We start from the raw sequence: 17021 nt of genomic DNA, 5'->3' as shown, positions 1-17021 counted from the left end.
ACAAGAAAAAACTGGCAATAAGGGGTTTCCTCCCAGTTGTACTACCAGGTTAAATATAATTTTGATTCAAAGTTAACATATCTTTGTTCATAGACCACTTTTCATTCCTTAGGTTTTTCAGATTTTCTGCATTTTCTTTATTAAAGGGTTGTGTGATCACCTTTATCAGAACCAGCTGGGCTGTGTATTACAACTACAGAATCCTCCTCTTAGGCCATACCTATTCCTATCCCTATCTCCTGTCTATCCCCTAGAGTCTTTGGGGTTAGATCTCAGCCATTTACTGCATATTTACAAGTGCCACAAGTAATTCTAATGCGTATTAAACTCTTGAGAACTCTAGGCTTAAGTAAATGTACCTAAAATTGTTCTAATTCTCTCTTAAGCCTGTAAATAATTAAAACAGTTGGAAGGGGCCCATAAAAAAGAATATAGTCACTAATCTTTCATACTAGATCAGAACATTAATTTGAAGATTCAGGAAATTTTGACAATTAAGTTTCAATTTGAGAAGATACAGAGGATAAACCACAGGTCTCTCTTTTTTTCTTCTACAGACGTTACAGTTGAAAGAAGAAGAAAACAAGCGGTTAAATCAAAGACTGGTAAGTTATTTTTCTTGCCCAATAGATGTTAACATTTCAAAATGTTTTGCATTATCTTTCATTATAAATACCATCAGAGATATGTATGGCTTGATTAATTTATTTCTGGTATTTTCATTGGGCCATGTTGGTCATTAATGAATTGATTCTCAGAGTGATGACCTTGAGTCAGAGTTACTATCTGTGGCCATAGAGCTGACCAAGTGGACTGCCTTACTAATGTAATGTTAAAATCAGTCAGTAAAATCAAGGCAGTGTTTCTGATTAAAAAGCTATGATCACTTAAGATTCCATAATTACATGTATTTATAACATCAAGTTAGGATTCTTAAGTCAGTGACGAAGTTAGAGGTATTCTTCATAGGCCTTTTGAAAATTAACATGTTCACATTTAAGTGCATAATTAATACGTGGTATCCCCTCCCCTTTTTTCTTTTCTTTTTTTTTTTTTAACTTAAACTGTTTGACCTTGACACCTTACATGAGATACTATATGGTCTTCTGAATTAATCTTGGCTCTAGTCTAACCTTTGAACTTAACCAATTACTTGAACAGTTATACAGTTGATCTTACATGCTTTAATAAAGCAATTACTTCATTTTTCAAGTTCTAATAATTGTAATTTACAAAAAAAATAGGAATAATCTAAGGCCTGTGTTCAATACTTTTGAAAAGTTTTAAGGTACTGATTAGAATTGAACTTTTTAAAATTTGTGTCTTGTAGGGAAACATCTGTTTTCTTCATATGCCTTTCTTCCCCAACTTGAACAGCATAAATTACATCTTAATTCTGCAGTCATCAGTCATATAGTCAATTAGTCTGTAGTCATTCCAGTCAATCATTAATTTATCACCAAGATAATCTTAAGGCTATTTGCTATTTTCATAAGTAGAGCAAACTTGTTCAAAAAGACTGAGAAGAGTTTCCTATACCAGACATCATTCAGTATGCTGTTTTATGCAGTATTTCCATTAGAATATAAGCTGTGTTTGGCAAGGATTATAGTCAATTTTGTCTGTGTTCTTAGCACCTGGAATAGTAACTGGTACACGGTTGATGCTTGGGAAGTGTTTGTGAATGAAAGATTTTTGCCCATCAGATCCAAAGAGCACCCCACTCCCACCCAAAGAGGTGTCTCAATGTAAAGCATACTTTCATATCAATTTACAACTGTTTTCACACAGTGTTTTCTTAAATCTAAGCCCTTGTTTATAATAAATATTTGAAAAACTTAAGCTTTTTTAAAAATCAAAGTAAAATTGAATATGGTCTGGAAAATGGATAGTCAAACTTGTCTTCACTGGCAGCATATAGACCATTTGGATGATTCTGATAATAAGTTGCTACACTTTTAGGCCTTTCTATTCACTATTTATTGTTGTTCATTTTACTTTGTTTCCAAATGCTCATGAGACCCTGCATCATTCCAGATAATGTTCAGAGGGCAATGGAACAAATTCTGAGCATCAGAATTAGAGCGCTGTGAATTGTGTAAGACTTGAGTCACAGACCTGTACCTCTGAAACAGATAATACATTACATGTTTAAAAAAAAAAAAAAAAAAAGACAGGAGGGAGAAAGGAAGAGGGGGAAACCAGAGGGGGAGACAAACCAGGAAAGACTATGGACTCTGAGAAACAAACTGAGGGTTCTAGAGGGGAGGCGGGTGGGGGGATGGGTTAGCCTGGTGATGGGTATTAAAGAGGGCACGTACTGCATGGAACACTGGGTGTTATACGCAAACAATGAATCATGGAACACTACATCAAAAACTAATGATGTAATGTGTGGTGATTAACATAATAAAAATTTTTTAAAAAGAGACTTATTAAACAAAGAGAAATCCATTTATCTGTCCTTGATTTGTACAACTGTGTAATGGACCCATTCTGCTTGGGAAGTAGAGGCATCCTTGCCATCCTTTCTGGCCCCAAGACCATGGGACATATGTCCCATGTATCAGGTGATGGTGTAAATAATGGATTAAAACCTGTTTGAAGAGCAAGCAGTCCCAGCTGAGCTAAGGCAACACTACATCACTGAGCGTGTCCCATTCCATTGTGCTCATCAGGAGAGGAAATGGATGACAATCACACCTTCATTATTTAGCACTTGCTGAGAATAGTGGGTTTTTAAACTGAAGTTCTCAGAAGTTGCTTTGGAGGTAAATGAGGGGCTTTACCAACTCTCAGAACTGTATTCTCCCACCCCATTTTAACTAGAGGAGTATTGTATTTGTTTTTTGTAGTTAGATACTGGACCTTTGAATAAGATTTTCCTAAAGAGTTTTTTGGTTTGTTCATTTACCAAAAGGAAAGATTTGAAACTGATGTTTTATAATTGGCAAACGCTTCCCTAAACTTGTCAATCTCTACTCTGTGATATTTTTAATATTAACTATGTAATTATAAATAAAATATCCTATATTTGAAGTTTTTAATGCAGGCAAATTTGATTAAGAAAATACCATAAGTAAAAATGTAGGTGAATTTGTCCACTGAAAATCATTGTTGAAGGAAAGCAATTATATTAATACTGAAACTCATATTTGGACCCTTAAAAGCTGGGACACAGATGTGAATATGTGTGACATCAAAAATTTTTGCAGCAAGGACCTAATAAATATATGTGGTGCTTTAATTATATAAGCTTTATTCATTTTTTTAGATGTCTCAGAGCATGTCTTCAGTATCCTCAAGGCATTCTGAAAAGATAGCTATTAGAGAGTGAGTATTATATTTATATATTCTGTTTTCCATGTGAAATAAATTTATTGATTTGGATAGTATTGAATTGTTAGTGAAAATGTTTTTCAGTGGCTATATTCCTTCAGATTCAGGTGCATTGAACTGAGTGTTTTGTAACCATTGGTCGTAAAGATTTTTTATTAAAAAGCATAGTTTTTCTAAATTATTATTCTTGGAAACATTAGGATTATATTTGAAGTCATTATTATAGCTTCAGTTGTCATTTATACACAAATATTCCTTTTGACTCTACTTCACTTTTCACCTCTTTTAAATCCAATTTATTACCTTAGCCTTTTACATTTTAGATTGGAGAGTCAGGAGATTTTTTTTAAGTTGCAATGTTTCCTCATTTTTATTTTTCAGACTTCATTTTATTGATATACTACAAATTCACAATACACTATTTATCAGTTGAATAATTTCATAAACAGTCTTCTAGGACCACATTAGCAATAGTAATATATTGGGTTTTGGCATGGGTTGTTTGAAAGGAGGGTCTCTGTAATAAAGTTTTCAAAAAGCATTGTCAGCAGCACATGAACGCTAGTCAGTCTTCTATATCTATCAGGACAGATAAAAAATTAGCATGATATTTTTACAAGACCCTTTATTTTTGTCTGTAATAGGTCTGTCAACTAAATTTTTGGTTGTCAGATATCTGTGGTTTCTGAGAATTTTATCTTTTCTCAGTGATGTTAAAAAACTAGCTGGTATCTGCTTTTATGTATCAGCTGTATGTCAGATCAAATCCAGTTTTTGGCATTTCAAAGATTAGAGTGAGATGAGCTTTTAAAAAAAATTTTTTTTTTCTTTTTTTAACTGCCTAGAGAGAGGCCCTTACCTTTTTGAAGGTGTTCTGGTATTTAGCCAAAACAGTGCCTGCCACATCTTGTTAGGTAGGAATCAAATATTTGTAAGATGAGCAACTAAGGAAAAAGCTGATATCCTTTAAAAGCTTTTCCCAGTGAATTTGATGATTTATCAGATGCAGGGCCTACTAAACTAAGTGATCTTGACAACTAAGAAATCTGAGATTCTTTCTTTTTTATTAAGTTTATTTTAATTTCAGTACAGTTAACATACAGTGTTACATTAGTTTAAGGTGTACAATATAGTGATTCCGCAATTCTGTGTGTTACTCGGTGCTCATCATGATAAATGTACTCCTAATCTCCATCACCTATTTCACATCCCCACCACCCACCTCCCCTCTGGTGACCATCACTACTCTTACTCAACATGGTCCTGGAAGTCACAGCCACAGCAGTCAGACAGTAAGAAGAAATAAAAGGCATCCGAATCGGCAAGGAAGAAGTAAAACTTCCACTATTTGCAGATGACGTGATACTATGTAGAAAACACCAAAGGTTCCATTAAAGAACTACTAGAACTGATAAATTCAGTAAGGTCACAAGATTAACTTTCAAGACCTATTCATATTTTGAACATTTCTAAAAATGATTCTGAAGACACAGAACCAATTAAAACATATGGGCAGTTGTACCCACTTTTTTCTTTCCTTGATCCTTCCTCCGGGCCTTCGCCCTAAAGCAGTAATTTTCATTGACTTGTTTAAAATTAATTAAAGTACATGAACTGAGCACAATAGGTTTTTCTTTCAAATTGAAGAGCTCTATACCTGGAGACAGGAGAAATAGTATGTAGTCTTTCTTTGCCACTGTGACTGCAAATAGTTCACTTGCAATTTGTTTCATGTTCTAAGATGGAAGATGAGGATGAATATCTTCTTCCTGTGATTGGTGACTATAATGGTGTTTTTTCTCCTCCTCATCCAAGCATTTGTTTTGTTTCTTTTTTTGTTTGTTTGTTTCTTTTTTTTAAACAATAGATAGTATTGGAAATTTAAAAGTTTTGGTCTTTGACAGTCATGGGCATCATTCTTTGAACATCTGCTGTGTATGACCAGCACTCTCACTGGGAGCAGGGTAGAGTAAAATGAAAAAAGATCATGTTAATGTGAGTTTTAATAATGCATTGATATTTGAATATAGAGTTGAATATTGCAGAATATATACTTAAAGTTTTCAGAAGAGGGTGGCAGTAACCATTGAGGACAATAAATTATATTCCTTTATTCAGTTTTCAGGTGGGAGATTTGGTACTCATCATCCTAGATGAGCGCCATGACAATTATGTGTTATTTACTGTTAGTCCAACCTTGTATTTTCTGCATTCGGAGTCTCTGCCTGCCCTGGATCTCAAACCAGGTGAGGGTGGTAAGTGTCACATCCATAACTAAAATAAAAACTTGGAGTATAGAGAATATATCAAAGATTTTTCTACCCTCGTCTAATTAGAATTAAATCACTAAGAAGGAACTCTGCTTAATATGATTTTTGTTTGTTTTTTATCAAATCTGCATTATACAGATTATTTTCCTGGATTGTGTGGAAAGTTCAAAATTAGAGTGTATTTAATGCACCTGGGTCAAGTATCTCATACCCTAGCAAAAGTAGAATTATATTGTCAGAATTCCCATATAAATGCAGCCTATTTAAGCTTAGTTTATACTCATTTATTTACAAAGGCAATAAAGACTGTTTTTAGAAAAAATATTCTCTCCAACTGTAAAATGTCTTTTCTGTCATATTTATCATCTTATGTTCCTACCTTGTTTTTTATTAAGCTTATAAATACTTAGTTTTTTAAGGCTTTTTAAAAAAAGTTTTGTTAAAATTTACTGAATTCAATGTCTATTATAATTACTTTGATATTTAAAGAATAGAAACCTTGGGACACTTAGCTTAAATAGAATTATTAAAATACAAGAATATATGTCCAGGGGCACCTGGGTGGCTCAGATGGTTAAGCATCTGCCTTCAGCTCAGCCTTGAGCCCCACATCGGGCTCCGGGCTTAGGGGGAGCCTGCTTCTCCATCTCCTTCTGCCTTTTCCCCTGCTCATGCTCTCTCTCTCTCTCTTTGTATCTCTGTGTTTCAAATGAATAAATAAAATCTTTAAAAAAAAAAGGAATATATGTCCATTTACATTGATGTTTCTGTTTGGAATGACTTAACCAACATGGGCAAATACCAACTCTTGAACTAAACCAGTGTCACATAGTCACTCCGTCATGACTGTTGGTGATGGGTTATATAGAATGTCCATAGACTTGTATAGTTTTCATATAACCTTGAAAAATGAGAAGATAAGCTTACAACTTACTGGTTTTCTGTCTTGAAAACAATGAACTTGGTTATTTTTTCGATTTTCTGTGCGTTTCTTTTTTCTCATTTCTTTAAACTTTTTATTTGAAAATGATTTTTAAATTTACCAAAGAGTTGCATAGTAAGTACAGTGCAAAAAAAACCAAAAAAAGACCCATACACCTTTACTCAGATTCACCTATCATTAACCTTTTGCCCCATTTGCCGTATTCTACACGTGTATGTCTAAATGTATAAATACATAAATATACACAAATGTGTGCTTGTTTTTGTTGCCGGAACCATATGAGCCCAAGTTATATCATGGATCTTTGTCTTTAAATATTTCAATATGCATTTCCCAAGAATAGGAGAGTTAGTGTTTAAATCTAGGAAACACTTGGGGCGCCTCAGTGGCTCAGTCGGTTGAATGTGTATCTGTTGGTTTCAGCTCAGGCCAGGACTCCAAGCTCAGAGGGAGTCTGCTTGAAGATTCTCTCCCTCTCCCTCCTCCCTCCACATGCACACACTCTCTCTCTGTCTCTCTCAAATAAATCTTTGAAAACTTAAATAAAAATAAATCTAGGAAACACTGTATACTCTTAGAGGTTTACAATGTACATTACCATTTTAAAGGTTCTCACAGGTCTTGGAGAAAAGAACTTATTTAACAATCTTACTTTACCAAGGAACTCCAGCCTTCCCTCCCCTCCACCCTTTTTTTTGAGAAATACAGAACAGAGGTTACCAATTGGGGATTATGCTTTCCTACCCCTGTGTTGTTGCCCTGGGGATTATTAGGGTGTTTTTGTGTGCATGACAGTGGGACTTACTACTCCTCAAACATAAAACATAAGTGTTTAATTTTAGATCATTCTTTTCAGAAATCATGAATTGTCCGTGAAGTGCTGTATTACTCTTAAGAGTATTTTCCATATCCTGTGGTTTAGGGGCTTTTAATCTTTCTATCATGTGATATTATCTATATATTTTTATTTCTGATAGTTCACTCATGATATCTTTTTTTAATTATTTTTTTAAAGATTTTATTTATTGGGGCGCCTGGGTGGTTCAGTCGTTAAGCATCTGCCTTTGGTTCGGGTCATCATCCCAGGCTCCTGGGATCAAGCCCCGCATCAGGCTCCCTGCTCAGCGGGAAGCCTGCTTCTCCCTCTTCCACTCCCTCTGCTGTGTTCCCTCTCTCGCCATGTCTCTGTCAAATAAATAAAATCTTTAAAAAAAAAAAAAAGATTATTTTTGTGAGAGGGTGAGAGAGAGCACGAGTGTGGGAGGGGCAGAGGGAGAAGCAGACTCCCCGCTGAGCAGGGAGCTCAATGCGGAACTCAATCCCAGGACCCTGGGATCATGACCTGAGCGGAAAGCAGACGCTTAACCGACTGAGCCACCCAGGCGCCCCTCATGATATCTTTCATTTATATGTTGCCAAATTATATTTACAGAATAAAACTCAGTTTTGTCTTCTCTTAGGAATCTCTCAAAGGCTTTAGCCTAACCAGATAATTTACTGGCCAAATACTTTTGAAATTGACTCTTTCAAAAACTTATCTTCTGATGAATTTAAAAATAGAATGAGTACTTTCCTTTTCTTAGCTTGTCACACTTTGGCTCTATGAGGACTAGTCTTTTCATCCTGTCTCCTCGCACATTTTCCATCTCCCCTTTACATAAGCACTGGCTTTCCAGACTTTGGTTCTTAACCCTTTAACTCTCATTTTTTGGGCACTCATGATGTTAACACTGCCATTCCAGGCACTGTGGAATGCAGATGTGAGGCAGATGCAACTCCTGCCCTTGAGAACTGGTGTTAAAAGCACCCACCCCCCCAACCAAAGAAAAGGGTAGTGCTTTGCTTTGAACCTGGAAAATAAATTTTGTCTGAATAACTTTCTGCTTTCAGAAATGGACATCGTCATCTTCATTAGCACTTTCAATAGATGGCACTGTTGAGCTAATTTAGAATTCCTAGATCCTTTGTTCATGATTTGTACTTAGATTATTTGTATTTCTTGAACTCTATTCTGTGATTTGATTTACCATCTATATTTAATGAGTAAAGCCAAAATTACTGGCTGAAAAGTAAAATAAGTTCATTTTTGATTTATAAATCATTTTGTATTTTAGTGATTTGTTTTAAAAGTCTACCTTCTTTCACTTTTGAGAACTTTACTAGTTTTGATTCTGGCAGTTTTGTTTTCATGGGTGATTATACCTGTACTTTTAAAAAGAAATTAACAATTTCATTCAACAGCTTCAGGTGCATCTAGAAGACCCTGGGTACTTGGAAAAGTAATGGAAAAGGAGTACTGTCAAGCCAAAAAGGTGAAAAACTACATCAAATGATATAAACCTAGGAACTATCAAGAAGATTCAGATTCACATACTACTTCACATAGAAGTTGTTACTAGGACAGTCGTTTGTCCTTTAGCTCATTTGATTAATACCTTGAATTTAATGAGTATGAGTATGAACCACCAATTTTATAAGTATTTGTTATTTATCTTTAGAGAGTAGATGCAGGTAGATTACCAACAATTCATCTTCCTATACATGAAAATAACTGCAAGTTTCTGTTCTATAACTATCAAGTTATTAGTGTTTTCTTATGCAAAAAAAGAAAGAACACAGCATAAATGATTAAAAGTGAATCTATTTGTAGTAGAGTTTTTTCTGATTTTCATATGCTACCCCCTTTGAAGAAAGATAATGCAAATAATTTGATGACTAAAAATGTACCTGACCATAATGTCAGCAGTGTCAATGCTATAGAATCAATGGAATCTAATGAGCATTTTTCCTGACTCACTGTAATTTGGGGCCCCTCTGCTCCAAAACACTAATGAAACTTAAACTGTGTATTGAGGGTTCTTTGATACTTAAAATCATGATGTATGTCTCCCTTTGTACTATATTCTTGAGCAGTTATTACTAGCTCTTTCTTCCATCAATATTAGTTCAGTGTACTCTCATGTGTAAGGGCTGGATTTTGTGTAGTTTGATAAAGACTTCTCACCCATGCTTCTCGGCCCCCAATACTCTAGCATTGAGTTGTGTGATAGGACAGTACCTTTGTGATTTGGTTTTAACCATTTAAGTGATTCTTTTTTTTCTCTTCTTAGGCACAAAACAGATTTAAAGTTCCTTTGGGGACAAAGTTTTACAGAGTGAAAGCTGTGTCGTGGAATAAGAAAGTATAACTTACGGAAGAAATTAAACATTCTGTGACATTTTTCTGATTTGTCCTACAGTGCTTATTCATCACTCCAAAAACAGCAGGCCATCTTTTTATACAAAAGTCACCGTGACAATATACTTCATTGGTGTATATCATTTACTTTTTAACTGGCTACGTTTTAGGAACAATAAATTCATCAAAACCCTTGGCTGAATTAAAATGGTTTTGTTTTTGGTTTTTTACCCAAATAATTAGAAATGTGGACCAAACTAGTTCATTTTCTCAAAGGGCATACCCTGCATTGTGGCTTATGGTTAGCCATATTAATTGCCTGTTACATATACATTAGCTTGGACTTAGATATTAAGTGTTAGTTATTATTACCAGCATTTGTCCTTTTGTGAAATCAATATCAGAAAACTTGCACTCTTAAACACATTCTTTATAAAATGTATAAATTCTTCAAAACTATTTAAAGAGGAGTGTTATTGCATGCAGATAATCATAACTTTGAGTTTGCCTCTGTAGATTACTAAAGCAAATTGTTTCATTTATTTTTTTAAATGCCCTTTGATGTTTCAAAACAAAAAGAAGTTCTTAATTTCATTGACTGATGTCAAGATCAGTCATAATCAGCAATCTTCAAAAGCACTTTCAACAATGGTCACCTGGGTTCTAAAGGGAAGAGTCTGTGCTATTGACAGTTTCAAATGCAGCACTGGAACCTTCCCAACCTCTCTATTACTTGGTTTAGAATAATCATATTGATGAAATCGTAATTCATGGTTTGATTCCAGAGAAAGCATATTCATTGTACATTAACCATTTAGAGGTCATTTAAATAACAAAATATTGTATTGTAAAAGACATGTAGAATTTTAAAACAATAAAGATTTGAACCTGTAAATGTGTGTGCCTTTTAAAGAAGGATACATTTTTAATATATTTGAGTGATTGCTGGGAAGTGTGAAAAAACTTGTTCTGTATCATATCAAAAGAGAAACATGTTTATTACAAAAATGTTCTTTAACTATATACTATGTAACAGGGTAAACAGTGTTACGTAGAATAGAATTGTGTAAACTAGATATGCAGACAAATTGCCATGGAGCAAAGGTATTTAAATGAGTTAGTTGACTTGGATGAGGCTTGTTTCAGGTTTGTTGCTAGAGAACAATAATAAAATGATTCTTTTTCAGAAAATATTTAATTTCTTCTTAAAATAAGTTAAATATTTTTTTAAATATGTATATCTAATAGTACAGAAAATGGAATAAACACCATAGTGTATAGAAAACTGAATTTGACAACATATTAATGAATAAATGAACAAATGATTTCACATGTTTCTATTCAATCCTTCCATGACATTTCAATGCAAAAAATACCAAAGCAATAAACTACTATATATACAGAATGGTTTTGTTAAGCAGATTTGGTTGGGTCTAAATGAATCTGCCAGATGGACCATTTTGACTTACTTGGTGCCCTTCACACATATAAATATGTGGTCGTTGTGCTGTGGAATCACAGTGGCCTGACAAAATGAAAGCCATCATCTCATTAATGCTCCTCTTTAATGTTCGGTTTTATTGCTTACAGTTTTTCTTCTCTTTTATATCCATCCTGTCAGTGTTCACATATCCCTTTATAAAGCACTTGTAAAGAAAATGCAGTTTTCTTAGTTAAAAATGAAACCTGGAAATCAAAACTCAATTGAGTTCTTAATCTTGTTATGGTTATGGTCAATGTACTGTGCTTTTGGGCAACTTGCATAAACTGAACCTGTTTTCTCATGTATAAAATGGTATAATAATAGGACCTACCTCCTAAGGTTATTTTGAAGGTTAAGTGATGAAAATTAATATAAAATACTTTGAACAATTTCAAAATCAGATTAAATATTGAATAAATATTAGCTACTGTAAAGATTTTTTGCATAATCAAAACCTGTTAAATTCACTACTCAAACTCTAATAGAAATGTACCTTTATTCCAGGGATGAATGTTTAAATCACATTTTACTGCAAGTAAAATTTAAGCACACGTGAAATATGTGGATACTTTCTTTTTGCGAAGGTACCTCTGCATATGCTAAGAACAGAATGAGCAAAAATTATCTAAACCTTCACTTTTATTTCTTAAAATTATCATGGCATAAGACATGTACGTGCTTTCAAAAAAATTAATACACCCCTAAGTCCCTGTCCTGTTTCCCAGTTGTACCACCTAGAAGTAAAAGTTTACTTTTTAATTTTAGCCTTTTTTAGTCTATATGCCAAATCATAAGACTACACTGCAATCAACTTGATAATTTGTTATCAGTTTACTTTCTTATATGAAATTTTAGTTATTTCATTAGAACTTTCTCTGCTATCTTTCCAATAATTTACTCTGTTACTTTTCAACTAGCATTTACATTATCATGACTAAATACTGTTTGCTGAGCCATGTCCTGAACTATGATTACATTTCCTCCCTTGTACAACCCATAGTCTATGTGAAGCTTTTCTGTTGTTTTTTCTTTTTGTGCTATTATTGTGTAATTGCCAGAGCCTTGATCTTTTTAAGTGCTTCTTCATATTTGATTTCATCAAGTCACATTTCCCAGAAACCTGCATTTTGGGACCATCTCTCCCCATGCCTCATTATACACAGCTAAAATGAATCAATTGTCACTTTGAACATTTCTTGGAAACTTTTTTTAGCCAGAAGCACACGTTTGTTAGTTTTGCCATTTGTTTGGCTACCGCAAAATATGTCATCTTTCCAGCTTCCAGTAGCAGTTTCTCTACTTTCCAACCTTCACAGACAGTTCCTTCACTGTTCCGGCTTCTGGTCAGGCAGTGCCAAACGTTAGGCTTTTGTTACGGCAGCACCTCAGTCTTGGTACCAATTTCTGTATCAAGTGTTTATTGTTGTGTAACTATTCATTCCAAAACAGTTGCTCACCTGGCTGCAGTCACCTGTTGACTCAACTTAGGCTGGATGACCATAATGCCTTCACTCAAGTGTCTAAAGGTTAGGGTTGTCCTCAAGGATACTTTAGTTCCTTATGTGGTCTCCATCATAATACCCTGGCTTTCTAAGTAATGTAGCATTCCTAAAAGGCAGCAAAAGTCTGAGGCTTGGAAGGCAAATTCTGTCACTACTCTTTTGGTCAAACTAACAGAACCAACTCAGATTCAAAGGAGTAGCAGGGTATAAAAATTGTCTTTTTAATACCATCACAAGATGCAATATAGCTGTTGCCCTTTGATAGAAATACAGATATCCTTGAAATTTTTTTTAGAATAGCATGTGATTTAATGATGTCTAAAGCCACAAAATTTGTTTAATTTCCGTAAGTGTATATTTTACTTAGTAATAAAAACTGGAAGTTAAAAATGTTACTGTCCACTAATTGATAGCTTTTATATTAGTCATAGTCTCAATATAAACAAGCCATCTTTGGCCAATTTCAAAAATGCTTTGCATAATTTATAATCTTTGTAAGATGGAAATTCTTTCAAACACTTCTTAACATAGTGGTAATGAGACTCTACAGTCAGCTGTGAGCTATTTGGTTTACATACTTCTTAGGTGTCTCAGACTTGGAGACCATTTCGTCTGAGCCCCACCTATTTCATTCCTACCTTAAAATAAATAAGGCTTACTAGCAATATCAGTCCTCATGTTAAAGGAAACAAGTGGCAAGCCTCTGTGTTACAAAATGCAAGATTAGTTCTCCATATGCTCTCATCAAAGCAATAATTGTATGCTTCACATAAGAATATACCTAGCGATGCCTCTTTAGTGTCTGTGTCCCCGTTAAAATACTGTGCCATTCAGCCATTTTAACAGATGTTGCCCATTCTGTTTCCTTCAGAGCAGGGGCTAGGCCTGCTAGAGGGAGGAATCCCTCCATTCTCACTGAACTAACAGTATAATATGGACAATTCAGGAAGTTCCAGCACTCTCAGGGGTTATTTTTACAAATGTTACATGTTGGGCTCCTGGGTGGCTCAGTCAGTTAAGCAACTGCCTTCGGCTCAGGTCATGATCCCAGAATCCTGGGATCAACTCCCACATCGGGCTCCCTGCTCAGCGGGGAGCCTGCTTCTCCCTCTCTTTCTGCCTACCACTCCCCCTGCTTGTGCTTTATCTCTCTCTCTCTCTCTCTCTCTGACAAATAAAATCTTTTATTTTTTTTTTAAAGATTTTATTTATTTATTAGAGAGAGAGAATGAGAGAGAGAGAGAGCACGAGAGGGAAGAGGGTCAGAGGGAGAAGCAGACTCCCCGCTGAGCAGGGAGCCCGATGTGGGACTCGATTCCGGGACTCCAGGACCATGACCCGAGCTGAAGGCAGTGGCTTAGCCGACTGAGCCACCCAGGCGCCCTGACAAATAAAATCTTTTAAAAAAAAATCTCTCCTTAAAAAAAAAGTTAACATGTTGCTTCTGAAAGATGTTTTGTGGAACCTAATAGCAAAAATACTTCTGACAGTCTAATTCCCAGTTGATGTTGTAATACTCCTTTCTTAGACTGACTTAGAAATGCCACCAGTTAATTCCTCCACTAGTCAGTAATACTAGTCTGTGAATAGCTCATGTAGGTATCACTTGTAATCTCTTTGGAATTCTGCTGTACCAGTGGATGTCTACTTAACCAGTTCAAGCTTCTAACATCAAGATGTAGTTTCTTAAAAGAATGAGTTCTCAACTCCTACAAGTGTAAAGCCTAAACTGACAAGTACATACAACAAGTTTATCTCTTCATCCAACCTGCTTAGAAGGATGATTTCTGGAGCTGTCATCATATGTGCAGGTATTAACTTTTAAAATAGGTTATACATGATCTGGTAGAAATGTATACTCTGCCCTTATGTTTTCATACCACAATATACATAAGTAGATCCATAACACATTTTAGCCTGTAGCATTGAAGAGTGCAAGAAAACATGAGTGAGCAACGTGTTTACAGTTGTGGCCTATTTTGCACCCCGGAAATATGACCAGAGGATTCTTCTTAACAGCACTAAAAGCAATTGGGCATAATTTAAAATATTTTGAGTTGCCTTACAAATAATACTGTCATTATCTGATAAGAGCATTCAAAAATTCTACAAAAATTCTGTCACCACTCTGATCCTGATGTCCATGGGGATCTGGGATGCCGGACAAGTCACCTTCCAACTTTGGTACCTCGTATTTCCCAAACTGCCTCTGCATTGAACAATTGTGCACTCCATAAAACATCGGAGAGGCTTCTCAAAAAAGTTTTGATTTATTGAATAACTGCTATTTACCATTATCAATAGAGTATTCACAGTTAAGGTAATTGAAACCTCACACCATGAGCTAAGTGATAATTCCTAGTTCATAACATTAAGAGGTGGGTGGTACAGGCTTGTGGGTGTAACTGGAATGTCAAGAAATCACTTTCACAGCACATCAACATTGTCTTCTTGGGATTTGAATGACTTACAACCTCACAAGCATGCCCATGCTGCTCTGTATTGTAAATATCTTCACTCAAACTGTTTTCCCATAAATAAAAGAATGAATCAGTAGTACTAAATTTTCCTTGTCCTTGTATGAAGGCAGGCCATGTCACTGGGGTGTGATTCCAGTATAAAACAAAACCATTGTCATTTGTGACAGTAATATGGTTGCCAAGGGAATATAGTATACTAACAGATGAATTCTGTCTCTTGTTGAAAGTGGAATTATCAAAATGTAGCCCAGCGAGCCAGAAATTGGAGCAAGCTATTATTGTCAGGTGGCCATAGCTGTTCAGCTGTGGGAGTCTAAGTTGGGGACTTGCCTTCTCAATGCCACTCACCCTTCTCCCCCAGCTGCATTTCCTAGCTTCCCTTTCCCATCCCCTACAGTTAATGCTGCCTTTTCAGTTGCTCAGGTGTTAGCTTTTTTTAAAAAAGTGTAATTAAGTTCTAGTCATGTCTCCATGAGACTATAACCAAAACCTTGTTGTCTTGATTGGACTAATTGTTTTAAAATCTCAGCCACACATCCACAACCACTAGGACTATTTCTCCAGATGACTATTGAATTATTTCTTTAAGCTTTTCTCATTTTACACAAGTTCTAGGGGATACCTGATTTCCCTCTGCGTATGTTATTTTTTGTGGCGTTTATTAAAATAAGCCAACCTGGAATTGGAAATTCCCAGATTTTCATATAAATATTGAAAATTCCAACAATTTAGACATACTAACATACCTCCTCAATGTTCACTACCGTATTATTTCTAAGTGTGTTAATTACAGAGTTTGTAATTAAAAGGTTATGATTAGAATGAAGTTCAGAAAATCTCCATTAAATAATGTGTGACATCAAGATGATTCTGTGTATTCACATAGCAGTAAACTCCAAAAGTTTTACTTTGGTTAGAAGGGCCAAAGCAAAATGCCTCCTAATGCACGTGGGGCATTCCTTAAAAGGCGACAATTATGAAATGGAAGACAACTAATATCAATGAATTCATTACCATTACTTTGCACAGTATTTTCTCACAAGTTCTTTTCAAAGTTTTTGGGGAGCCCGTATACTCAAGGTTACTATAATAACAAAGTTGGATGTTACTGAAGGTGATGAGCAGTTGCTGTGGCCCTTTCTTGGAGAAAGCTCAACAAATGAACGGAAGAGACAGCACAAGGATAAAGTTTGTTAGCGACAAGGAGTGTGTTGACTACCTTCTGCAGGAAGCCTCTTATAACAGTATGAACTGCTAGTCTAGTAGAGGAAGTAGTCCACATTTTCAAAGATAATGCTCAGGAAACCAAGAGTTCAAAAGGTTGACCTCTGTCACTCTATCTGAATCTAGCCTTTGTACTTGAAAGAAATACACCTTTGCTCCAAGGAAAACTTCTGAACCTTATCCCATCAGATGAACCATTAGGCCACAGGGGTGCTGAGGCCTAATAAGATAAAACTCCAGTGACTGTGTGCTCTGAGAGCACTATAAGCTGCCCATGTCAGGTGCTTGCAGTCAGCTACTTTCTGTTCATGTTGGAATTTCAGGACTACGCCTTACCCAAGTTTATCTCTAGCCCCATATCATCAGTATCCACAGTTGAACCTCAAAAATACATGACTTGAACACAGCCATCCTTATTCATTTGATAAGTCTTTTAAATGTAAGCATCTAAAGAACTTGTTTCCTCTGGAAAATTCCAATGCTTTATGCAGATGCTGCTGCTTAGAACTGTAGTTATGATACAATGTGACATTCTGACAAGGGGCAGAATGCTTCTAGTTGTTAATGCTCGGTTTGAATATGGATTCCAAAGTAAATTACTG

At 35.4% G+C, this 17021-nt stretch overlaps 1 protein-coding gene across 6 annotated transcripts in view; it reads left to right on the top strand.

Annotated features, from left to right (window-relative positions):
* The window catches only part of RB1CC1 (RB1 inducible coiled-coil 1), a 90973-nt gene extending 79913 nt beyond the window's left edge, over positions 1–11060 (top strand). For 4 of the 6 annotated variants that reach the window (XM_025870595.2, XM_025870591.2, XM_025870592.2 and 1 more), the window contains 5 exons: positions 558–605; positions 3275–3333; positions 5458–5594; positions 8794–8864; positions 9663–11060. In XM_025870595.2, coding sequence (XP_025726380.1) covers positions 558–605; positions 3275–3333; positions 5458–5594; positions 8794–8864; positions 9663–9740 — 393 coding nt within the window. In that variant the 3' untranslated portion in view covers positions 9741–11060. Of the gene's footprint in view, positions 1–557; positions 606–1330; positions 2187–3274; positions 3334–5457; positions 5595–8793; positions 8865–9662 lie in introns of those variants that run through there. The other 2 variants (XM_025870594.2, XM_073892766.1) reach the window with 2 other exon arrangements.
* Positions 11061–17021: the final 5961 nt, after the last annotated feature.

The sequence above is a fragment of the Callorhinus ursinus genome, unplaced genomic scaffold (assembly GCF_003265705.2).
Source record: "Callorhinus ursinus isolate GAN/ISIS: 27379988/994484 unplaced genomic scaffold, GSC_fseal_2.0 scaffold5, whole genome shotgun sequence".
Classification (NCBI taxonomy): Eukaryota; Metazoa; Chordata; class Mammalia; order Carnivora; family Otariidae; genus Callorhinus; species Callorhinus ursinus.
The sequence above is the reverse complement of the archived record's forward strand: the minus strand, read 5'-3'. Positions and strand labels throughout refer to the sequence as shown.